Genomic DNA, 26,332 nt, shown 5'->3' on the forward strand with positions numbered 1-26,332 from the left:
GAAGTAAAAGATACATGGGCATGGGTTACTCTGATTTTGGTACTCAATTATATATCTTTACACTTGATGATATTACTTAGTTCCTGTGTACAGTAGAATCTCGCTTATCCAACCTTCACTCATCCAACCTTCTGTATTATCCAACGCAGTCTGCCTCCCGCCTGGATCCACAGCTGTTTCTCTCGGCAGCAGTGCACAGCAGACCAACACGCCCATCAACGACACAAGTGCAGCCATGCTGCCAAACAAATGGAAGACTTGTAAAACATGATGTTTTGGTGCTTAATTTGTAAAATCATAACCTAATTTGATGTTTAATAGGCTTTTCCTTAATCCCTCCTTATCATCCAACATTTTTGCTTATCCAATGTTCTGCTAGCCCGTTTATGTTGGATAAGCGAGACTTTACTGTAACTGCTTTTCAAAACCCTAGTCTCCCAGTTTCATGTGACTGACAGCAAGCAACAGGGTTTTCGCACTGAAATTTGGGGAAAATCTTCAAGTCACATTTCCTGATGATGCTGACAACTGAGATGCTGCGTGGGGCTGGCAGATGTGTCAAGGACTAGCCACCGGACAGAGTGATGCTTGTCTTTTTTGACAAGGCCCTTTGAGCGCAGACCAGCTTTTGCCACTTTGTAAATATGTGGTCTTAATGTGGAAGAGAATAATGGATTGGGTTTGGCACCTGCATTTCCTTGAGGCCAGTGTTTGCATCATTGGCATGTATTGATTCTTGGAGCTTGTGAAAGATGTATATCAAAATCTAGCATGAATCCCTCTCTCTTATTTATAGAAAACCACTGTCTCCTATTCAATGACAAATCCTGCCCAACTGAGTCAATTTATTTCATCCAGAGAAATTTATAGACCATCTCATGTCCAAGTGCGCCTCTGTACATTCACTTACTGTGCTTTCAATTCATTCCTTTAGAGCTCAGAGTCTCCCTGCATAGTTGCTGACTTTACAGTTGTCTTTAGTTAAGGATTCCTCAGCTCAATGTAGCATCATATTTATATTTATTGTGTATTTTGTTTAACTCAATTACATTCTTTTTGTTCCATGAAAAATTATGATACAAAAGAACAGTGGGGAGTTGTTATCTCATTGATAGCTCTATAGGGGAGAACAAAACTGCCAGCTAATCGAGGATAGTGGAGATTAAAATGTATTTGAATATGCTCTTCATCTACTTGAGTTCTTCTTTGGTAATGCCCTTCCATTCCCAGCATGCACCCCTCTGCATCCTATATCCTTGAAGCTAGTAAAGATTGCCTAAATCCAGTGGGTAGTCTTAAGTACATGCGATCTATTGACTCTGTTGTTCTTCTTGTCAATTGCTATCAAGTCTGCTTCAACCTATGGTGATCCTACGAAAAAAGACATCCATGAGTCCTAGTCATCAACAGCTCAGCTCAAGGTTTACAAACTCAGGACAGTTTGAGTAATGTGGCCTTATTCTTTCCCTATCTTCTTCAGTATAACCTAACTTTATAATCTTTTGATGTCATTTCTTGACATGGCCAAAATACAGGATCTTCACTTTAATCATTTTGGCAGTCCATGGTATTCTGATCTCTTCCCGCATGACATTACAAATGAGTTGATTCCCTTCCTTTCAGCTTTCTCCACTTTTTGGGTTTTACAGTCATAGAATCAATTGCTGAATGGCATGTCCAACCCCTAATCAAACCCCATTGATTTAATGGGGCTCCAGTGGTTGGACCAACAATTGACCTTAGGCCGATGACAGCATAACAAGCAAATAAAACCCAGTGGGTTAGAGATGGATACACAACATTAGCTGACTTCATGCCTAATACACAGGAAAGCTCCAGACTCAATATCTTGGATCTCCAACTTCATGGTTATCACAAAATAAGACTTAAAAGGAGATCCATTTCTGATACCAGAGAGTTATTTCGGCCAGAAATGATTGCACTGAATCAGCTCTCAGAATTCCTGAGCCAATACGGTCTTCAGCCTTGCACAAATGAAGGATGTTGAATGTAGTTGTCGTCCAGAAAAGGTACAATTTCCTTGGTGTGTTCTGTCCCTCTCCAAGGATGTTTCAGCCCCATTGCCCAAGATCCCTTTAAATGTTAATGCCATCGCTGTAACTTAGGATCTTCTGCCTTCAAAGCATATATACTATTCCATACAGGTGCCCCCCTCATAAGCTGAAATGAAAAAGATGGAAAGTTTTAAGATCATCTTTGGAAAACATTTATTTATTTTTACTAAAGGAATGACAAGGTTTTCCCCAGGTGACAAAGACTTATTATTGCTTATAGGCAAAATTAAGAATCCCAAAGAAATTTATAAAACCCCTACTTTCAATTATAACTCCAGCTATTTTTGGCTACTTCATTGTTGGCTTCCCAGCACAATCTATTGGCATGTCTCATTAAATCTCTAATTGCACCTAGAAATGCATTCCAAGCATCCCATTAAAAACCACTTAATAAAAATAGGAAGGAAAATATTAATATTGACTTTTAAAAATATTGTTTTCCCTCTGGGTTCCTAGCTTAGTTTATACACAGTAAATACCCCTGGTATAGACTTATGCATATTACCCTGCATGTATAGAAGCCCATTTTTAAAAACTGAACTTAGTATTTAAAATGATGGAATTAGCATAAATTTCATTATTTGAAATGGATTATCACTAAATTAATATATAATATTGTCCTCATTACTCTGAGAAGGAAATATTGGTTCTTCCTCCTTTTATTGAGCAGGAAATCCAGACAGGTAAGAGCATACTACATATTGTCAGGCTCTTTGAATGTAGACGGGGATGAACAACAGTTTGGTCTTCGAGAATTTGCTAGACTGCAAGTCCCATCAGCCCTCAGCAACACAGTCAACAGTAAGCAATGTCAAAGGGAGTGTCATTTCAACAATATTTTGCTCACCCTCAGTATAAGAATTGAGACATTCTTTATTGGAGAGTATGGCATAGGGGTTTAAGTGTTGGACTACAACTCAGAATTTGAGTCCCCGATTGGCCATTAAAACCCACTGAATGTCGCTGGGCAAATTACACACTCTTTGTCTTAGAATGCCCTTACAGTATTGGGTTAGCATTAGGTTCACCATTAGTCGGAAACCATTTGAAGGCATACAGCGATAAGAAGGTTGGGGATATGCAGAAAGTGAAGGGCTTTTGGGCAGATAGAAATAACTGAAGGTCTCTTTAATTGTGTGTGTGTGTGTGTGTCTATATATACAACACACACACATACTATTTTATATATAAGCTTTGGCTAGAACAGAGAAGGGTTAACACTCTTTGACGTTTGTTTTGCTGTCTTTGCACCTATTCAGACTATTTCACTTCACTTTCTGTTCCTGTGATCTTTGGATTGTGAAAAATTTAACTTGTTGTGGAAACAAGGATGGGTGGTAAAGCTTCAGTGGAGACACTTTTTCCCTGTGATAACTCTTCCAGGAATGAATTTCCCTTCCGAGGGGTAGATTTCTCTTACTTCCTTTTGTCTTGCCCCCGTTCTTAATTATGAGTAATTTGTAAATAGTATATTTGTAACTCAGGGACTGCCCGTATTTTGGTACAGCCAATGGAATCCAATGCAACAGGTCCCACAACTATGCCCACACATCCCAAAAAGCTGATTGGGAACTCCTCCAGAGCTCATTTTTGGGCACCTTCTGGAGCTACAGAATGGACAGGAAAAGAAGGAATTGAAATGCCCAAGTCTCTTGATTTTCGCTGCTGGTGGTGTTGAGGACACGAGAGAGCCTTCCCAGAATCCCAAGAGGGGTTCAGTTAGCCCACCGCTCTGCTACGTGTATTATTGAAGGTATCCCTCCACCCCTATTTAAATGTAGGACTGATGAAAATACACACACTCTATGATGATGATGATGATGATGATGATGATGATGAACTTTATTTATACCCCACCTTTCTCCCTGTGGGGACTCAAGGCGGCTAACAATCCATACTAGGCATTCGTAGACCCTCCGGGGTGATTCTGCGATCAGCTTCCAGAGGTTGACCATAGAATCAAGCTTGGAGGGCCTACAAATACCCAAGAAGTGTTCCCTCCACTAAAAAAATAGCATTTGCATTTTTAATTTACTTATATATTTGTAGGTTTTCCACTTTTGCAAGGACCCTGTGAAACGCTTCTTCACCTGATCTCAAATATTGCCAAAGTAGTAAACCTGGATAATGAAGATGACAATAAATAAAAATGGCAAAGGTGATTGTACAAATGCCTGACATTGATGTTCTGTCATGGATGATATTTTATTTTTGCTCCTTCTGGGTTGAATATATGGATTTTTATTCAAACCATTTGCCAGACATCAGAGGATAGCATTGTTGGCAAATCAGATTAGAGGATGTGGATGAAGCCTCTTGTTTTAGGTTGCAAGCGGGCAGCAGTCTTGATACCACAAGGGCCTTTTCTCTGTCTGGCTGCCCAGATTGACTTTATTGGGTGGGGGCGAACTTGTAAAATCACTTGCACACTTCTAGAAAGGGTCGGGGAGAGAAGGAGAGCCGCCGTAATAATCTGAAATGAATTTTCATTTCCTTCATTCATTAGTGCATTAACCAGCATGGGAGAGCAGTGCCTCATGGCTGCCATTTCTATTATGTCCAAACAAGAAATGGCAGGATTTAAATAGGATCTTTTGGAGTCACTTACCTGGAGATAATTTGTCAGGCATTTTCCCCCTTGTGGATTGACATCCACGTAATATAGGACAAATGGGTATTAACTTAAAAAGTGTTGAGGTAGCCTTCGGTTCAACCAAGACTCCAAAAGTTGATGAGACAAAGAGAAGATCGTTTTTTGAGGTTATATTTTTCACATTTTGAAACCTTGCTGGGTTTATCATTATTATTCTAGAATAGCAATATTATTCTAGAAGACGAGGTGCTCTCTTCTTCAAAACTATCGTTTTTAATACAGTTGAGTAATAGGCAAGCAGAGGTAAAATGCTTCCATCCTGGCATGTTGATTGCATTTTTCTTTGCATGTTCTTATCAGGGATGGGCATCTTCACAAGGGAGCTATTGACTATCTGAGGACAATCATGCATAGTTATGTCTGGTTAAGCGTAAGAGACAAACTGTGGTGGTTTGGGCAGTTTGTACAGTAACAACCACAATTACATTCAACCAGACATGACAATACATGATTTATATGGTTTTGTCCTTCCCTTAAAAAAAGCTTCCTTGGTAGATTACGAATTTGGGGGTGTCTTGTGGACCACAGACAGCCCTGCAGGACGCATGCAGCCCATGGCCACAGTATCCTCACTCCAGGTTTACTACCCTGTTTCCCTGAAAATAAGACATCCCCAGAAAATAAGATCTAGTAGAGGTTTTGCTGGATTGCTAAATATAAGGCCTCCTCCGAAAGTAAGACCTAGTAAAGTTTTTGTTTGGAAGCATGCAGGATCGGTCAATGTACATACCATAGATTGTTGTACATGGAAATAAAGGTAGTAACAAGAAATAATAATAATAATAATAATAATATGATAATGACTTTATTCTTGTATCCCACCTCCATCTCACAGAAGGGACTCAGGGCAGCTTGCACAGGGACAAGCCCAACAACAACATAAATTTACATATGAACGGAAATTTAAAACAGTAATTTAAAAACAGTATAGCAATAAAATATAATATAGACATTCTTGAAAGGATTCACAGTTTGGTTATGCTGGTTTGTGATGACAACTAATGTACAGTAGATAATAAATTTTCATTTTTAAAAAATTCAACCATAAATGTGAATTCTTCTTTGAGGAAAAATAAGACATCCCCTGAAAAAAAGACCTAGCGCATCTTTGGGAGCAAAAATTAATATAAGACACTGTCTTATTTTCGGGGAAACAGGGTATCTAATCTAAATACCCTAAAGCCCCCAGTTTGAGTCTGCTCTTGAAAGCTAAGTAGAGTCAGCTGTGTTTAGTATCTGATGTGAAACAACCCAAAAAATATCAGGTGCTGTAGGCTTTACTTCAAAGGAAGGGACTGGCAAACCCACCTGTAAATATTCCTTACTTAAGGAAACCCTGTGAAATCCATGGAGTCCCAGAAGTATAAAGTCAACACACATGATGCACAATTTTTGCTGTAAGTCTAGTTTGGAAAGTTTGCTCTCTACTGGCTAAGCAGCCATAACATTGGAGCGTCACCTGCCATTTCGAGGCCATAAATCCTGAGGAAGGGCATGGGCACAATCTGTGAAAAATTTGTAATAATCAGTGTTGTGCCACATTTTTTAGTTGCAAAGTCCAGCTTTATCGGTCACTTAATTGTGGTTTCTTTCTACTCTTCTTGCCACAACTCCAGGCTCCAGGGGCTGAGTCAATAATTTTACATTTGCTGGAGGCAATCAATACAAAAATTAAAACAGAAGAGTGGGGCTAATTAGGCTAAAGCTGCAGCTTATGAGTTTTCAATAATTACTTGTAACTTCCTTCCTTCGCCACCCACATCTTGAGAAAAATGAGGCCTGATTGAAGGAGTGGGTGATGTTTGACTGCAAGACGTGTCAACATTTCCACAAAAGAAAGCAGGAAGTAAAATTAGTGCCATTTTGTTTTGGAGGCACAAGATGGCAAGGAAACAATCATTTTGATTCAGACTCTGCTCTCATGCAGCTGTGCTCAGCTCAGTTACCTGTTTAGCTTTTTTCCCCTTTACATCAATGCCCTTCACTCATCTTGGCCCTATATATCTGCCCAAAGGTCTCTATAACACTGTGCAGGAATCGGGGCATTCAAGCTTATGTTTTTATGTGGTCTGCACTCCAGAAAATGCCAGGAGAACTTATTCAAAGCCTGGGTGAGTGCCAAAGATGTTGTGAATTTGATCCAAGAAAGTAAAGTTCTCAAGCTCTTCATTTTATAAGGTGGGGCCTGATGGATCCACCAACATCCCTATCTTGCTGGTTTCTCCCAGTTGCATCTGGGAACCTCAATATAAAGTCATAAGTGTTGTAGCCTCTTGTTGACAAGGTGGAAGGTGTATAGAGAAGGCAATTAAAAAGGTGTCCAGAGAAGGCAAGTAGTCTGTCTCCTCTGGAGAGCATGCTACACATGCATGTGTACACCAAAAAAGGCATGTTTCATTACCACACATACTTTTTTTTACTCATTTGTCGAAACTGACCTGTCACACAAAGTTCACAGAAAAGGTCTTGCATTCCCAAATCTCATTTTCTAAGCAGGATGCATCACAAGAGAACTGATAGCGGAACTAATTCAAATGAAACATGTAGGGTTTTTTCATTTTTTTCTCCGATATTTCAGAACCATTTCATCAAGCAGGAGTCTTTTGGGGTGTAGGAGAGGGAACCAAGTTGTCTTTCTTCTTTATTGTCCCTCCCAGAGCAACAGCCCTGGAACTTGTACAGACTGTTTCAGGCCATGAAATGGAACATACTACTCTAAGCATAGCTGGCTTTTAACGCTAACTGCTGCAAAGGAAAGAGATTTGTAATATCTGTATTTATTACATTTCTCTCTCACCCCCGCCGCTCCCTCCCCTTCCAAGCTCTTCAGCTTCTGTGTGGGAAGTGTCAGAACTAATTTAAAAGTGAGAGTGAGAAATGTTGTGCAAAAGGGACTTTGGTTGCCAGAACAGAGACATCTGTGGAAGATGGTCAAGATTTGATTATTTCATGTTATTAATAATACAGTCTTGTTCCATTTTTTAAAAAAGAAATTGAAAAAACCAAGGCCAGACTGAACTCCTTGGACCTCTGCTTCAGTGGTTAATGGTACGTGCTTTGAATGCAGAAGATATCTCTTTCCAGTCCCAGAATCTGGCCTAACTGAGAGGGACAGCAATTCCAGGGCTTGATGGCCCAGGAGGGTTAATCAAAATCTTCTCAATGGCCATATGAGAATGTGAACAAATGTAGAGTACAGTCAGAGTACAGTCTGCTGCCTTGCAGTCCTTTTGAATGAAACTCGCAATTTGTAGAACAACAATGTCCTTAAGGTCAGTTCTAACTGAAGCGCTAGGAGAAGAATGGAGCTTCTACTCTGCAGAATTAAATCAATTTCATCACTTTGACTGCTGTGGCTCAATGCTATGGAATTCTGAGATTTGTAGTTTGGTGAGGCCATGACAGTCAAAGTGGTGTCACACTGCATTAATTCTACAGTATAGAGATGCACCAGAAGACTCCAGCATAACTTAGAGAATGTGAGACAAAAAGTAGCTGACAGGAGGCAAACAGGAGCTGGTTAGAGAAGATTTGAGAGTTATATGGCTCTTTAGGTCTGCCAATGCTGAAAACAGTATCTAGAGGCCCATGCTTTTCCTATACTAGTTATAGAGTTTGTGTCTGTATGCACACACCAACATTATCCTGGAAATACTTTATAATTAATTTTGGGGGGATTCATTATACCACTGTTGAAAGAAAGTCTTCTGATTGCCATATCCTCAAAGAGTTATCTTGGAGTATCAGTCAAACAAATTTGAGTTGTTTTGGTGGTTTGAAGTTATCTTTTACCTGTGGGATTGGGGTCAGATGTATTGATGTCTCTTATCTCATAAGGGGCATCAAATGCCAACTTCCTAAGTGACATGGAACCCTTTGTGTTGTTCTTCGTTTGGCTTGTTTTGAAGTAGAGGAAAGATTCATGTTCGTCATAATAGTTAAAAACTTGAGTACTCTATTTAATGTTTAAAAGGCACATATGTGAGCTGAAGAAGACTCCTGTATTTGGTTATATGACAAGTCACATCTGTTGAAATTCCATATGTTACCCAACCATTAAAGATATAGTTGCCTTTACATTTTTCCATTTGGCAACTCTAAGCATAATAAAAAGCCATATTCAGACTGTAGGGAGTATCTAAAAATGTATTAAGGATTATTCATTCTCTATGTAGATGAGGAATTGCCTGAAAACATTCTGAAGGTCTTCAAGGAAGGCCATTCTCCTTGTCCCACCAATTTAAAAGTACCTCTGATAGAAGAAGCCTGGGAGAGGGCCTTCTCAAGCTGGATCTACACTGCCCTATATCATAGGATCTGATCCCAGATTATCTGATTATCCCAGATTCTCTGGCAGTGTAGAGAATCAGTTCAAAGAAGATAATCTGGGATTGGATTCTGGGATTTAGGGCAGTGTAGATGCAACCTCAGTGTCTGCTCCCAAGTTTTGAAAGCCTTTCCTTGTGGGGGGCTAAGATGGCTCCATCGTCCGCCAACACAAAAATCTTTCTGTTCCAACAAGCTTTTAGGAACTGAACTGAAAGGCTTTTAGTACTCTGTTTTTCTACGGAGTTTTAGCCTGTCTATTTAATGGATTTGTTTCAAATGTGATATATATACCCTATCTGTATCTAACAATCACTTTTTGTGTGGTTTATGTTCGGTTATCTATATCTCTTTCACTTCATGTAAGCTTTCAGTCCCAGATTTGGGGAAAATTTAGTAAGTGAATAAAATAATAGATCTTAAGTGCAGAAGGTCTCACTGAATGCAGAGAAGATGGCATGCATGTTGAAATATGAACATGCCAAGACATGCAACTGTGCTGAGCTTCATGTTCACACGCCACAACATGTAGACATAGTGGTGTGTGTGAGTCATACCCTGGATATTCTTCCCGCCACACTCCATTTTATCAGGCAGCCCCCTTTAAAGACCTTTTATTTTATCTGCAAATGGAACCATCAAAATGTTTTCAAGTCCAGTTCATTTTCCAGCACACAGTGGTCCCTAGTAATTGCTTTGCATTGAAACAGTTGCTTGTCTTCCTCCTTCCCAACAAAGCTCTATCTATTAGCATTTCTATGGTTGTTATTTGTAATTGCTTTGCCGTTCCTGATGTCTGCACATTATAATTAAATCATTTCAGATTCCTAGTTACAGCCCTAAAACAGCTGCACCAAATTACAGCCAAAGACTGAGCCTGGAAATATGCAGTTCCAATTAGCTAAATATCTGGGCCACGGGCGATGGCGGCGGGGGGGGTGGGGGGGCAGGCGAGGGAACACCAAAATAAAACAAGAGGCTGAGAATAGGCTACATCTTTTCATCTACTGATTTCTGAAAAAGGCCCTGAGATAGTTGGATTAGAAGATTTAGAAAAATGTCAGAATCTTTACAAAAATATGTCATAATCCTAAATCTGTTTTTTCCTACTCATTGGGATCAGAATGTTTCCTTCCTTCTCCATCCGTTCTTTCCTTTAGCTATAAATCTATCTCAACATATAAATGTCAAAACCCACATGTCTGTTGCTAGGTGAAGTGGCCCTCTGATGTCACTGGATTGGTTGTTGCTAGGTGAAGTGGCCCTCTGGTGTCACTGGGAAAGAAAGGTGACAAGTGTATGAAGGGAAGAGAGGAAAAAAGGAAAGAAAGAGTCAGAAAGAGATCTCTCTCAGAGATGGAGATGGGAGAAAGGAGAGGGAAAGGGAGAATAAAGAAAAAGAAGATGCCTGTGTAATATATATAAATGTATATATTGCTATGTAAGTGGACTGTTGTCTTGGACTCAAGAATGTAGATGAACAGTCCGAGACCAAGTCAGTCTGGATTTCAGCATTATGTAGATATGTTCACAAAGCTAGGCCCAATATGCAACTTTTTATATCCAAGATGAATCTTATTGGCTCCCTGTGATGATTTGTGATGGTTCTGAATAGATGGCTGCCTGCAATAATGATGATGATGATGATACTTTATTTTTCTATCCCACCTCCATCTCCCCGGAGGGACTCAGGGCAGCTAACATGGGGCCAAGCCCAAAGAACAGACAGTAAACAAAATAAAAGGCATATATGAACAACATCATCAAACAGATAAAATAAACAAATTAAAACCACAATAATATGATATAGTACAATAATAAAATGATAAGATGATAAATGATAGCACTACAGAGCAGGACGTGCTATGTCTCCACCTCCATGTCTGCATCTCCTATCTGTAGCAAGCAAAGCTTCGCTGACATAACAGATCAGACTGTATTAGGTGTCACAGGGGTGACACCAGTGGTTCTTGGGACAGACATACTAACATCTGATTTCCCCCAATTAAAAAAAAAACTGAGAATTTTCTATTTTTCTCCTCCACCTCCACATAGAGACCAAATTGGATAGTATTAGCTAACTTTGGACTGAAGGAAACTCCTCTAAGTTAATTTCTTCAGTCATAAAATCTTACTTCAGAATAGTAAAATCCAGTTTACTTTCTGTAGTCATCTTTCCTAAGTCTTTCAAATAGCAATAGAAGCTCCGCAGAATTTGTCCTACATTGTTACTTATTTGAACAGCTTCAGTGCCTTCAGAGTAGTCAATTGCATTTTGCCTGAAAAAGCAGTTTTGCAAACAGGTATATATTCACAGAGATGGGATGAGGCATTGTCCATTGCCCGGCTGGGCTGTGGCTCAGGCTGGTGAGCAGCTGCTGCAGTAAATCACTCTGACCATGAGGTCATGAGTTCGAGGCCAGCCCATGGTGGGGTGAGCACCCGTCAATTAAAAATAAAATATAGCCCCTGCTCGTTGCTGACCTAGCAACGCGAAAGATAGTTGCATCTATCAAGTAGGAAATAAGTTACCACTTATAAAAGTGGGGAGGCAAGTTTAACTAATTTACAACATTGGAATGAAGAAGTGAGGAAGTGCCATCAGAGTGGATGATGAAGCAGCTGCTCCCCCCTGTGGCCAGAATCGAACATCCCCTCAAGAGAAAGTTAAATTGCCCCTGCGTCTGTCTGTCTGTCTCTGTCTCGGTTCTATGTGTTTATGGGCATTGAATGTTTGCCCCGTATGTGTATAATGTGATCCACCCTGAGTCCCCTTCGGGGTGAGAAGGGCGGAATATAAATACTGTAAATAAATAAATAAATAAATAAATAAATAAATAAATATCTAGGTATTCATCTTCTTACAGGGCCATGTGATCAGTAGTTCAAATGGTGAGACCTTTCTCCAGAAAGTCATACATTGTCAAAACAGCTTTGTATGTCATTTGTTGACATCTGTTAGGAAGTTATGATCAGGTGGAATACAAACCTCGTTCCTCTCTTTTTCTGCATGCCACTTTGAGTGGAGGAAGCCATACAAATCTAGCTTTGAAGCACTTGATCTGAATAGTAGCGAGGGATTTGAATCTGATTGTTGCCAGTCAGTGCTGTCTCCACTGCTTGAGCAACTTGGCCAAATAATGGATGAACATATACTTTTGGTGCCAGTGCGGCAGCTGTTTCCCTCCTCTCTTTGCCAAACATCTCCAGAAATGTGTACTCTTAGCAGCTGATTATGTTCTGTTCTCATGAGCAAAGAGAAGATGGGAAAATAAATGGGTTGAATAGGTGGTGATGGTGGTAGTAGTAAATTGGGAAAAGGCAGACCAAAGGAAAGTTGGTGACTGCTGTCCATACTGGCAAAGCAACCGTATCCACAATAGAAAACGAATGTGACAGCTTACTCACAATACCCTAGTTTTGAAAGCAGCCTTAAATTGTTGCCCTGCTACTTAAATGCACTCAGAGAGCATTTTCAACTGATTGCAGGAATGATGTCTTCCTTGGAAGGTGTAGAGATAAAAAGCCTCTCAGATCATACACTCCAAAGTAACTCATCGCCTTGCCTTAAAAGTAAGAACTTTGCACATTCCCTGCATCCTTCTAGAGAATTTTCTTCTAAATCTATTTTGTGTTAAATTGCGTTATTACAGATTATTGCCTTGTGCGCGAGAAAGGATAAGCACACGCCAACATCCTGGCTTAGCAGGGATGAGGCTCATCTTTCTTTTGGGGTGAGCGTCTTTCATAGCGAGATAGCACAATCCCGGCTCTAGAATAAGATTAGGGCCGGGAAGGGATTTCCACGTCAAAAGGAAGTCGTGGAACATAATAGTGCTTTAGAGCTTTGGTTAAGAAGCTCAGCTCGTTCTCTCTGGCTCCTTTTTTTCTCCTCAAGGAGAGAGTGAAATAAGAAGAGTAACAGCAAATGGGTTTAGAAAGCTAGAGGTTTCTGATTTTCATCCCAACCCTTACCGTACTTGCTGTTTTTGTGGTACCAGGAGGATTGTGCAGCGCATGGGCAAGGCTCAACAGTGTAGGGGAAATTCTCATGTGGCTCCAGGTTTCAGGTACATTAGTCAGATTTCTAGGCAAAGACAGAGGAGTTTATAAAACAATCCTCTCTTTTGAAGTCTGAGACTAGTAAAATCAGCCTGACTAAGGAGTTAGAGTTCTGTGGTAACTGTATATGTGTGTGTGTGTGTGTGTGTGAGTAGAGTCTCACCAGCAGAACGTTGTGTCAGAACCCTGCTACTAGAGCCTGGATGTGGCTCTGAGTTTCAGGGTCACTGACATTGATAAGACACCTGCGGCTCAGGACTCGGAGAAGAAACGGCTGCTGGACTTGGCGGGGAATTTGCGCGGGGTTTTGCTGAGCGGGAAGAGACTTTTCAAATGAGGGGGAGGGTATATAAAGGATGGTTGGCCGGAGCCTCCCATTCTTGGCTTTTTTGATGTTCATGTTTCCTACAGTAAAAGTTTCTGGTGATATCACAGAGAGTCTCGTGTGTTCATTCAGGAGCGGCTGTGGTGAGCTGACACTAAGCCAAGAATACGGACACCATCCCGCTGTAGCGGTGAGGTGTAACATGCAAGTGGAGGATGAAGAGCTCTTGGGCGCAGGAGGAGGAAGGTCGGAAAGGGCCACTCCCGAGCCGGACGCTGAGTTCCACCAGCTGGCGGCCCTGGCGTCATCCACCGCTTATGCCCAGCCAAATGGGGTAACCCAGAGGCGTGGAGTGGTGCGGGGAGACAGCACCGGAGGAGAGGAAGGTTCACCTTCCCCAGGCCCACAAAGGATGGTGTTTCTGGAGGAGAGGATGTCGGCGATGGAGACCACCCTGGCAGTGATGTCGAGGGCGATGGAGCGCCTGGCGTTTTTGGCGGAGCCAGAGAGAGGAAGGGAACTTCGGGCTGGCTCAATGTGGGACGTGAGCGTGGGAAGCAGCCAGGGCTTTGCAGACCTCCCAGCACCGAAGGGAAGGGAAATGCGAAAGGAGCCCGGCGCCCGGCCCAAGACCCAAACAAGCCTGACGCGGGTGGAGGAGAGTGACGACGAAGGGGAAAAACCTCCGAGAATCCCAGCTACGCTCCCAGCTGAGACCCTGGTGCCCCTGGCGAATGCCGGGCGTGGCACAGGGCCAAGAGAAGCAGCAGCGGGGCCCACTGGTCCGCAAGGGGGCTTGCGACGGGCGGAGAATTGGGGATTGCCACCACAGGGACCCCTACCGAGACGAGAGGAACTAAGGATCGAGTTTGGGGGAGAGTCCTCTGAACTGGATTTTTTCCTGACCACGGTGAGGGGCTATATGGAGGACAATGCTCACACTTTTAGAACGGAATCCAGCCGGATACGGGCCATTGGTGCAGTGTTGAAGAGGGGAGCGGCCAGCTGGTACGTTCAGCTGCACGCGCGGCGCGACCCATGTCTGGGGTCACTCCGACGCTTTATGGGGGCCCTGGAGACCCGTTTCCGAGATCCACTGGAGCAGATCCGGGCGAGGGAGAAGTTGAAGACCGTCTCCCAGGGGCAGAGGTCGGTATCTGAGTATGCGGAGGAGTTCCAATGCCTCGCCGAAAAGGTGCCGGAATGGTCTGCAGTAACAAAGATAGAACTCTTCAAAGAGGGTCTCAGGCGGGAGATCCTCTCCTGGGCGGTGCATCGTGATGAGCCTGACACACTGCGCGGATGGATTCAGCTGGCGGGGCGCGTCGAGACATCGCTGGCCCAGGCGAGGAGGCACCGAGGAGGGCTACAGCAGCGGCCGCAGATGAAAGAGGGGAGCCGGAAGGAGGGATCAACCCCAGCCGGGAGGAGAACGGAGCCGACAGGGAACGTGAGCGCCAGCAGGAGTGGCTGCTTCGTGTGCGGCCGGTTGGGCCACAGGGCTGCCGAGTGCTGGCAGAGAAAAGGGGAAGGCGGAGGCCAGCCCAAACCAAGAGCCGTGGCAGGAAAACGCGCCGAGGAAGAACCACCGATGAGGCACCACTCGGGGGGGTTGGTAAGTCAGGACAAAGCTATGATAGTGGTCCCCATTCAGCTTGAAAATGGCAGCAAACAAGCAACCTGCAAAGCATTTGTGGATTGTGGATGTTCCAGGAACATCATCTCCCCTGAATTAGCCGAGGGATTGGGATGCGAAAGAACGAACCTAGAATCCCCAATAGCTTTTTCGCAGTTGGACGGATCCACAGCATCGGGATCGTTAGCTAAGTACAGTGCCGAAGATGTAAAGTGTAAGATAGGGAGTTGGGAAGGAAAGGTGTCATTTGTGATATCACAAATAGCCAGCTATAATGTTATACTAGGCATGCCGTGGCTGGGGCAGGCCAACCCGCAAATCAACTGGGAGGATAAGAGCATGATCTTCAGGATGAATTTGGAAGAAGGGAGCCAGGAAATTGAGAGGGAGCCAGGGAAAAGGGGGGAGGAAGACTCTATCAGAATAGCAGAACTGGCAGATAAATTACCCCCAGAGTATCGGGATTTTGTGGACGTGTTTGATGAGAAGGAAGCAGACAATTTCCCACCGAAGCGGAGAGTTGAAGTGAAAATAGAGCTAGTCCCAGGAGCAGAGCTTCCCAAGGCAAAAATATACCCGATGTCAGCTAGGGAAAAGGAGGAACTGAGAAAATACATTGATAAAAACCTAGCGAGGGGTTTCATAGAGCCTTCAAATTCCCCTCTAGGGGCGCCTGTGTTGTTCAGGCGGAAAAAGGACCAAACGCTGAGGCTCTGCATTGACTACAGGGGCCTAAATGCAATCAGTACTGTAAATAAATACCCCCTACCCTTAGTGAAGGACTTGATCGCCCAGTTATCGGAAGGACAGATATTCACTAAATTGGACTTAATTGAGGCCTACCATAAATTGCAGATCAAACCAGAGGACAGGTGGAAGACGGCCTTCTCCTGCGCATTCGGATTATTCAATTATCGTGTGCTCCCCTTCGGTTTGTGCGGGGGAGGGGCCGCGTTCATGCAATTAATCAACGAAGTATTGCATCCATTGTTGTACAAGGGAGTCTTTATTTTTTTAGATGACATATTGATAATGTCTCGAACTAAGGAGCAACACGTAGAACTAGTCAGGGAAGTCCTACAAAAGTTGAGGGAAGCGAAACTGTATGCGAAGCTCGCCAAGTGCGAGTTCAATAAAGACCAGATAGACTTTCTGGGGTATAGGATTTCCTCCCAGGGAGTGGCGATGGACCCTGCGAAGGTGGAAGACGTGAGGGGGTGGGAAGCCCCCAAAACACGGAAGCAGCTGCAATCCTTCCTAGGGTTCGCAAACTTCTATAGAACATTTATCAAGGACTTTGCGCGCCTCACTTTGCCATTAACGGATTTGTTAAAAACTAAAGGCAGGGGAGAAACAGCCAAAGTGAAGGCCCCAGGGGCCAAACTGACATGGACAATAGAATGCCAGGAAGCTTTCGAAGCCCTTAAAAAGCGTTTTACTGAGGAACCTGTCCTACAGCACCCTGATATGTCTAAGGCCTTTGTACTACATTGCGATGCGTCAGACCGGGCATATGGGGCAGTTCTGCTGCAGAAAGACGAGGGGGGGAACCTGAAGCCATGTGGCTATCTGTCAAAAAAGTTTAGCGATACAGAAAAAAACTGGCCGATTTGGGAGAGAGAAGCCTTAGCGATTCTAAAAGCACTAGAGTGCTGGAGACACTTTCTGGAAGGAAGTGGAACACCGTTTGAGGTGTGGACTGATCATAGAAATTTACAGTATCTAAGATCCCCTCGTAAACTATCAGCGAAGCAAATTAGATGGGCCCAATATTTCAGCCGTTTTGATTTCAGACTCAGATTCTTCCAGGGGAAACATAACATACTCGCTGACGCTCTCTCTCGGATGCCTCAGCACGGGGGAGGAATTCAGGAATCTGAAGGGAGCCTGTTCCTAGATAAGCAGTGGGGCCTGGCAGTACTAACTCGAGCACAAGCGGCCAAAGAAAACAAACGTACTGCCATTTCCACGGGGGGAGGAGAAATATGGGAGGAAGAGTTGAAGCGAGCGTATGGAATGGACAAATGGTTACAAACTAACAAAGAAAAGGGAGAATTGTGTGGGGATTTGGTGTTTGTAAATAAGAAATTGTATATTCCTGAATGTTTAAGACGAGAAATGTTAAGGAAGTGCCACGATAACAAGGGTGCGGGTCATCTAGGCCCCACCAGGACTATTAAACTGTTGGCCAAACAATGCTGGTGGCCCGGAATGAGGAAAGACGCCAGGGGGTACGTCACGCAGTGTGAATTATGTGCAGAGGGAAAAACACCACCGGGGAAGCCCCAGGGGCTATTGCAGAAGGCCATGGGAATGCGTGGCCATGGATTTTGTAGGCGAACTACCCCCCAGCAGAGGCCACAGATACATTTGGACAATATTGGACCTATTCTCAAAACAGGCACACTTTGTGGCCCTGCCAAAACTCCCCTCAGCTGAAAAACTTGCTGATTTGTATGTGAAGCATGTATATCGCCTACATGGGTGTCCCGACAAAATAATTAGCGACCGGGGAGTCCAATTTACTGCAAAATTTTGGGGAAAATTCTTACAGCTGTTAGGAGCAGAAAGGAACCTGAGCTCGGCTTTTCATCCCGCAACCAACGGGGGAGTCGAACGCACCCAACAAACACTGTGCCAATTCTTGAGGATGTACACCAATTATAGACAGGATGATTGGGCGGACCTTCTACCGTTTGCTGAGATGGCTTTTAACGGGGCCGTACATTCGGCCACAGGTCGTGCCCCATTCGAAATAGTATACGGACAGGAGGTGGCACCTTTCCCCAGGCTACCCGAGTGGAAGGAAGGAGAGGGCCAGACCGACAAGGAATGGCCGGCCAAAATTAAGCAAGGGTGGCAGACCGTGGTGGAGGCATTGCGGGAAACACAAAAGAAGTACAAGCTCTTTGCAGATCGTAGGCGCCGAGAGGGGGACAAATTGGGCGAAGGGGATCTGGTTTGGCTGAGCACAAAAAACCTGAAATTGGGGTTCCCATCTAAAAAATTGGCTCCACGCTATATAGGGCCGTTCAGGGTAGCAAAAAGAATAAACGAAGTGACCTATGAGCTGAGGCTACCCAAGGACCTAGGAAAGGTACACCCGGTATTCCATTGCAGCCTGTTAAAAAAGTATAAAGGAACTCTGGACAGCGGAGAACAATAGTTGTGTGTAATCTTTTCCTTCCAGGACGAAGGGGAGGAGGACGCCATGTCAGAACCCTGCTACTAGAGCCTGGATGTGGCTCTGAGTTTCAGGGTCACTGACATTGATAAGACACCTGCGGCTCAGGACTCGGAGAAGAAACGGCTGCTGGACTTGGCGGGGAATTTGCGCGGGGTTTTGCTGAGCGGGAAGAGACTTTTCAAATGAGGGGGAGGGTATATAAAGGATGGTTGGCCGGAGCCTCCCATTCTTGGCTTTTTTGATGTTCATGTTTCCTACAGTAAAAGTTTCTGGTGATATCACAGAGAGTCTCGTGTGTTCATTCAGGAGCGGCTGTGGTGAGCTGACAACGTTGGATAAGCGAAAATGTAGGATAATGAGGAAGGATTAAGGAAAAGCCTATTAAACATCAAATTACATTATGATTTTACAAATTAAGCACCTAGACATCATGTTTTACAATAAATTGACAGAAAAAAAGTTCAATACAGAGTTATGTTATGTAGTAATTACTGTATTTACGAATTTAGCACCAAAACATCACAATGTATTGAAAACATTTCCTACAAAAACATTGGCTACTAACAAATTGAGTACAAATAAAGGTAGAATTGAATAAAATGAGCTTACAGTAACAACATTGTCAGAAGTTAAATCCGTAAAGAGTTCAATCCTTTCTGCCTAGAGAAACAACTATGAATCCGGACGGGAGGCAGACTGCGTTGGATAATCCAGAATGTTGAATAAGCGAGACTCTACTGTATATATATACATTCCTACCTATATACATACACATAATACAAGTTCTTAATTGGGAAAAACAATGATCTAGGATTCTTGGTTCACTTGCTTGATTGCAATTTCTAGGTCTGGATTACTAGATAGGCAATGCCCCCATCAGAAAATAGTAAACTAGAGGCTATTTTGTGCTTTTGCTGATCTTTAGATGCTGTGAAATACTGTATAGAATCATAGAATAATAGAGTTGGAAGAGACCACTTGGGCCATCTAGTCCAACCCCCTTCCATGCAGGAAAAGCACAATCAAAGTACTCCAGCCTCTGTTTAAAAGCTTCCAAGGATGGAGCTTCCACCAGACTCCAAGGCAGAGAGTTCCACTGCTCTTACTGTCAGGAAGTTCTTCTTAATGTAAACATTTTCCATATCCAAATTGTGACCATGAGAATGAAAACATACTCCCTTCACAATAGGATGAATGCCTGCTTTGTGTACGCCACCTACTTTATATACAGCTATTCCTCTCTGAAGATGTTTAGTCCCAACTGATTTCTGAAGCTAAGCAAGGAGCAGCCTGATAGTCTATGGATGACAAACCATAAGGTTTCTCCAGAGAGAAAAAATCTGGCTGAAATTCTGATAAGCTATTGTTGCCAGTAAGAACTGAAAACACTGGGCTAGATTGCCCAAGGGTCTGATTTGGTATAAAGTAGCTTCCCAAGTTCCTTTGATTCTTCAGCCTGACTCCTGACTGAAGTACTTAAGAATACACACTGAAAACCAGGAAACCCTTATCTTAAAACTTGAGTTGGCCTAAAACGTCATTGAGTGGACATTGATCCTACCAGGAGCCACAGGGAGGGAGCCATGTGGCTCAGGCAGCAGAGCAAAAAGACAGCAATTGTGTCCCGTCTATCTGCCTTCCATAGGTCTGTCATCACTACGTTTAAAATGGCCAATGCTCTCTGGCATATCCATGCTTAACTTTGATCTAGGAGTCCTTTTTCAGAGAAAGGGGTTGAGAGCAAAGGTGGTATCATAATTACTTTGCTGTTACAGTGAAAATGTTTATGATTAAACCATTGAACCTTAAAGAGGAGTGGTGACAGCGCATGCAGTCATGTCAGAAATATATTAATTAGACTTGTGTTTCCCAAAAGTTGGTCTTCAATATGTTTTGGATTTCAGCTCCCATAGTTCCTGTTTGTTGATCAAATTGGCTGAAACTTCTGGGAACTGAAATCCAAAACAGCTGGAGGGCCAGAGTTTAGGAATCGCTGAACTAGGTTAATCTAAAATTAGGTGTTGTATTTCTGAATTGGGTTTGGTACATGATGCACATAAACACACTCAGATACTCACTCGCCTTCATATTAGTGTTCATGCTTCCTTATTACTTGGAGGAAAATAAATGGGTGAAATAAGTTTATGTTCTAACTCTTCCTTGCCAAACAAAGAAATGAGTCATAATGCAGTTATTTATTTTTCAAGCTTGGCTGACTTCTGCACTACAATCTCCAATCAAAAGTCAGTATAAAAATCCCTAAATTCATGAACACTGTTTACAAACAGGCACATATCAAGGGCACATATCAATTGCTTGCAAAAATGTAAACATTGAGTAAAAATGTGCGTAGATAAATTGAACCATTCCTTCTTGGAAAGCCAGTTAAAGATAAATCTGCTAGAAACAAGATAACTGTTGGAATTTCTTAAAGTCAGCTTGCATGACATTTACTCTTCCAGTAGGTATTCCTAATCCTTTGAGTTCTCTTTCATATCGTGCATTTCCAGACCATCTGACCAGCATGATATTTTAACTATTTCCCATCAGTAAACTCATGAAGTTCCCCAAAAGACAAATATGTAAAACTATCCCCTTCTCCCCATGCAATCTCAAGACTACAAACAATTAAGTCTGCATGTGATCCATCTGTTCCAAAAGCATGGTCTCTATTCAGGATCACTTGACTTAAGGTGAGCAATGACTTCTTTTGGGAGAGCCATACTAAAAATGGAACCGAACAGCATTCAGATAAGTTTTCTCACAAAACTCTAATGTTTGAGTTCACAGCATGAGATCCATTTAAAAAAAATCTACCTGCAGGTTTTGTAGACGGCTAATAAGACTAACAGTAAACAGTTCAGACAAAAATAGTTGTACCCACACTTCCCATGTGGGCCTGGATGTCTTTGGCAAACCGGTGCTTACATTTGACATCTCATAATTGCACCATGTGGCCTGTGCAGAGCGATGCCAACAATGCCTCCAGAAAAACATGTCACCACTGAAGACACATTACAAAGGAAGCGCTTTGTAGCTACCCATGGCGTGTATGGTTTTGTGCGCATGCAGGGCAGGTATAAGAGCCAGTTCTCCCACAGAGTGCCAAGGAAACAGAGAAAAAGAAGATAAAGCTTTGGATGTATAACCCAAAAGCCCCTCAGGCCATTCATCCTCCAAATAATAAGCAATGCAGATAATCCTAGCAGACGCTTTGTGGGACATTGCCGCCTAGCCTGAGGAGGAAAGCACTCAGCATGATCCAGCACATTTTTTTGTGAATTTGGGCCTTTTGTGGGCTTCTGAACATCTGGGGAGAGATTAGCATGTTGTTGTTATGGTGGCACTTGTTTACCTTGAAGCTCATGGAGAGCCAGAGAGTGCATGAAGCATAGAAGAAGCCCCTGTTGAGTGTTTGGAGAGATGGCCGATCTCTGAAAAGATGAACTGGTTTCATTAGCCTTTAGAGCACGAATAAGAGCATCTGGCAGATGAATTCTGTGGAGGTGGCATTGTGCAGTTGAATTCTCTGTTGACCCATAAATTGTGGGACAAAATCTTCAAGTATCTGCACAACATGAATCATAGCACGATTTCCTATTTGAACAACCCCACAGTCCATTTTCTTTACATTCCCAGATACTGGCTAACAACTTCAACTTCTCTCTTTCCTCACCATTCATTGCCTAGCTTGTGATTTTGGGGCTTTGAATCGTATTTCTTCAGGAAAAGGTGGGATATAAATAAGGGGGCATCAAGGCTAAGGTAATTTAATGCATTATACACCAGTCTTTCCTTAGATCTGGCTCTCAACCTGTGGGTCCCCAGATGTTTTGGCCTTCAACTCCTAGAAATCTTAAGAGCTGGCAAAATGGCTGGGATTTCTGGGAGTTGTAGGCCAAAACACCTGGGGACCCACAGGTTGAGAACAACTGCCTGAGATGGTGATGTACCAGTAGGAATGTATTTTCTTCACTGTTTTCTTTCTTGAAGGAAGCAATGGGTGAGTTTCTTTCCACTACAAGAACTATTAATAATTTAGGATTTATTCTGTGTATTTTTGTTCCTGTTTTCTTCACATGATAATATTTGCAAGTGCAGAAACATTTTCTGCACAGAACATGCTGGGGTTTTTTTCTGCCTAGAAAATGTTTTATGTCCAAACGAACCCGATGTGTGAACTCTGCACTGAATAAATCCTGAACTGTAAAGATTCACATCAGTCCAGATTTTTTTTCAAGTTTTTCCCAACACTTGAAAAATAATTTTTTTGGAATTTTTTCCAATAGTTTTGAAAATGCTTTTCATCTTTATGGTGCATCCCTTGTCAATTATGGTTTTCCAGGAAAACATGACAGGAAGGTTCTACCACCAGGAATTGCATGCTTGTTCACTTCCAAGATATCAGTAAAAGTCTATACATTTCTAAACCTCTTGAGTCTAGCCTGACTTAATACACATTCATCTCTACATTTTGGCTATCTTCCCGAAAGGTGTAGTACCCTCTTAACTTCAGCATCCAAGGCTAAAAAAGTGCTTTTTAGGGTGGGTTCCCTTTCAAGGTAGATTTTTCTTCTCCAGAGGTCACCAAAACATGTTAATTAATTTATTTCAAATATTCAAATGCTAAATCATTCTTCTGGGATTCAGGACATTGGGAATACCTGTCACTCCCAATTTGGAGTAGACAGATAGAGATTGCCACAATTACCTGACACCCAGGCTTGTCCAGCAGCACAAAAGCTTCTCCCTGGCAATCAGTGGGCTGCTGCTCTTGGCTCACAATGTGGGAAAATATGTCCTGGCAGTGCTCCATCGTTGCACATTCTCAGGAGACTTAAACATCTGGGATTTTTCAGTTAATAAAACATGTTTGCATACTTTGACATCACCCGGAAAGGTGCTCAGTGGCACTTCAAGAAAACATGGCATTTCCAGTTAAAATTAAAGTTGCTTCATAGCAGAGCCCTAATTATGCAAAAGTAAAAGCAAACCAAAATTGGCACACAGCACTTCATTTAGCATTCGATTACCCAGCAGTGCCCTTCTTCATCACCAAGGCACTTTTAATTTTTTTTCAAACAAAAGTAAATGCCATTCAGGAAATGTCCTTTCCAGTCATTATCAAAAGCTTTGTATTTCTTGTCTATTTTAATTTCTGATAAGCAGAACAGTGGGATAACTGATGAATAACCTATTAAGCCCTCTTTGTTGACCCAATGTTTTCTGTTTTCCTCAGAGGGTGGGGTTGGACTCTAATAAAGTGAAACAAAATATATGGGTTCAAATTACAGAAAATAAGATTCCACTTGAACATTATAAAGAACTTCCTGACTGTAAGAAGAGCTGTTCAGCAGTGGAACTTTCTGCCTTGGGAGGGGTGGGAGCTCTTTCCTTGGAAGCTTTTAAACAGTGGTTGGATGGCCATCTGTCAGGGGGGCTTTGATTCTGCTTTTCCTGTATGGCAGGGGGTCGGACTAGATGGCCTATGGGGTCTCTTCCAACTATGATAACACAAGGAAACCAACACTTAACCTCCTTGTGTTGTCGAAGGCTTTCATTACTGGACTCACTGAGTTGCTGTGAGTTTTCCAGGCTGTATGGCCATGTTCCAGAAGCATTCTCTCCTGACATAGATGTGGGCAAAACATCAGAAGAGAATGCTTCTGGAATATGGTCATACAGCTCAGAAAACTCACAGCAACCCAATAAATCTCCCTTTTGGAACAGAAAGTGATATTGGAATAATAAAGAAAGCCTATGCAATGGATTTTAATTAAAGGTATAGGAGAACTTAACATGTCCACATATGGACAGGCCATTGTTATGTTTGTATTTCATTGTTCATCCTCTTCCCCAGAAATAAAAATTGCTAGACTACAATTCAACTACACTGGATTATTTGTAGAAAGAGCATGAATAATGAAGTGAAGCAACTAACTAGAATCATGCCAAGCCACTCCAAACAAAAGTACTATTACCTGTTGGGCATTTTGGTCAATTGATTACATGCAGTTTAACAGATTGATTACATCTGAATATACTAGCAAACCTAAAATGATCTATGTGTTCTTTATAGCAAGCAAATCTTGTAATAGTTACAAAACAGCTCCAGAGAATATTTGCAGTTATCTCTTAATGCTCTGCAATTTATACCATATTGTTGGTTTCTGAGACTAAATTTGTATGTGTGAGTTTAAATGGAAATGCTAAGAACAGCGATAGTCACAATCAATTTACTGTCGGAGTTTCAAAAGGGTGTCAAGATAGTCTGTGATCAATATCCGGAATTCCCAAACTTATTGTATATTTCCTGGTGATTGGGGTGTGTGTGGAATCAGTCAATTGATGAATTCACAGCTGCTCCATTAAAAGAACTGCCCTTGAAATATCTTTCATGACACATCAAGTGGTCACTTGGGCTGAAGACAGTGGCAATTTGAGAAGGTGGGGTTTCTGCCACTTCTGGCATAGTGTTTTTACCCATTGTGGGGTCTTTTAGTGTCCTCTCCTTTGTCCCACCATTTTCAAACTCAGGTGATATGGATGAATCAGTGAGGTCACATCACACAGGTGAACGGAACTATAGATTTTTAGATGTATGTTTCACTTTGAATAGAGATGAAGCCCATCAAGTCAACATGACTTGGGTGTTTGTTGTTGTTTGGCACCAGGCAAAGCATTTTTAAATTCCCTCTTTTTGTGCAAGAAGGTTAAAGCTAGATGGAAGCCAGCTTGGTTAAATGTGTGTTTTCCTTTCTTTTCCTTCTTTAGACGGTATTGTGTCTAATATGTTGTGATAGGCCTGTTTCTAATTTCTTACACGCTTCCCCGACATTCACATTAGAAAGACCACAGAACAAACTAAACTTTGAAGTAGTATAAGAATACTGAGCTTGCCAAAGCACAATTACTTTGTCATGCGTCTTGTTATGTTGGCGCATTAGTTTAATTAAATTCCTTGTTAATTAGCACTGTATGCACTAGCTTTAATTATTATTTGCTTACTATAATCAACAGTTTAATTCTTTTTAGAAATGCAATGCGCCTCCAAGTTAAATGAACAATTTGGCATGCTCAAAGAATAATGCCAGTTTTGTCCAACGCGATGTGTTGTATTTAACACATCTAGAATTCAGCCTGAACTATCTGAAGCGGGACCCATATGGATGCTGTCGTTCATCCCGTGGAGTGCTGTCCATAGGACTGTGTGGTTGAATCTGAGATGATCCAGATAACATATCTGCATCTGGAACAAGATGAGGTCTTCAAACGTACTGCAAATACATCATTAAATACCAGGCTCAGGATAACCTTTGTGGTTGTATTCTGTGAAAGTTAGGCAGTGAAGAACGCTAACAGGGAGAAAATCAACTACAGTAGAGTCTCACTTATCCAACATAAACGGGCCGGCAGAATGTTGGATAAGCGAATATGTTGGGTAATAAGGAGGCATTAAGGAAAAGCTTATTAAACATCAAATTAGGTTATGATTTTACAAATTAAGCACCAAAACATCATGTTATACAACAAATTTGACAGAAAAAGTAGTTCAATACGCAGTAATGTTATGTAGTAATTACTGTATTTACTAATTTAGCACCAAAATATCACGATGTATTGAAAACATTGACTACAAAAAAGCGTTGGATAATCCAGAACGTTGGATAAGTGAGACTCTACTGTAATTTGAAATGTGTTACAGGAGGAGTGTTTTACAAATGCCAAAAAGGCCAGTATATGGGTCCTAGAACAAAGAAAGCCTGAACTCTCCCTAGAAGCCAAAACCAAACTGAGGATAGCATACATATCTTAATTCTGTATAAGTCATTGGAGAAAGAGAAAATTGGAAAGTAGTAGCAAAATAAGAAGTTACAGATGAATCAACTTAGTCAAAGTAGTCTCTGAGACCTCTGCAAGGCTGTTAATAACAGCATCTCTTGGAGGCTGCTCATTCAAAGCGTACTGGGTGGCAATTAAGAACAGATGATCATATGTTCTTCCTGTAGGGTTTTCCTATGTTTATATATTGTCACCCTTTCTTGCCCCTTCAGAACATTCCATGACT

The 26,332-nt window shown here is 42.2% G+C and overlaps 1 protein-coding gene across 3 annotated transcripts in view; it reads left to right on the forward strand.

The window, feature by feature from the left end:
* exoc4 (exocyst complex component 4) overlaps window positions 1-26,332 on the forward strand; it is a 474,612-nt gene that overhangs the window by 335,715 nt on the left and 112,565 nt on the right. Inside the window, exon 11 of one of the 3 annotated variants that reach the window (XM_062981251.1) lies at window positions 18,268-18,547. The exons of the other annotated variants lie outside the window; for them this stretch is intronic. Within the exon in view, the coding sequence (XP_062837321.1) occupies window positions 18,268-18,328 (61 nt within the window). The 3' untranslated portion in view covers window positions 18,329-18,547. Of the gene's footprint in view, window positions 1-18,267; window positions 18,548-26,332 lie in introns of those variants that run through there. 3 annotated transcript variants of the gene reach the window in all.

This window comes from Anolis carolinensis, chromosome 5 (genome assembly GCF_035594765.1).
Source record: "Anolis carolinensis isolate JA03-04 chromosome 5, rAnoCar3.1.pri, whole genome shotgun sequence".
NCBI classification, from domain to species: Eukaryota; Metazoa; Chordata; class Lepidosauria; order Squamata; family Dactyloidae; genus Anolis; species Anolis carolinensis.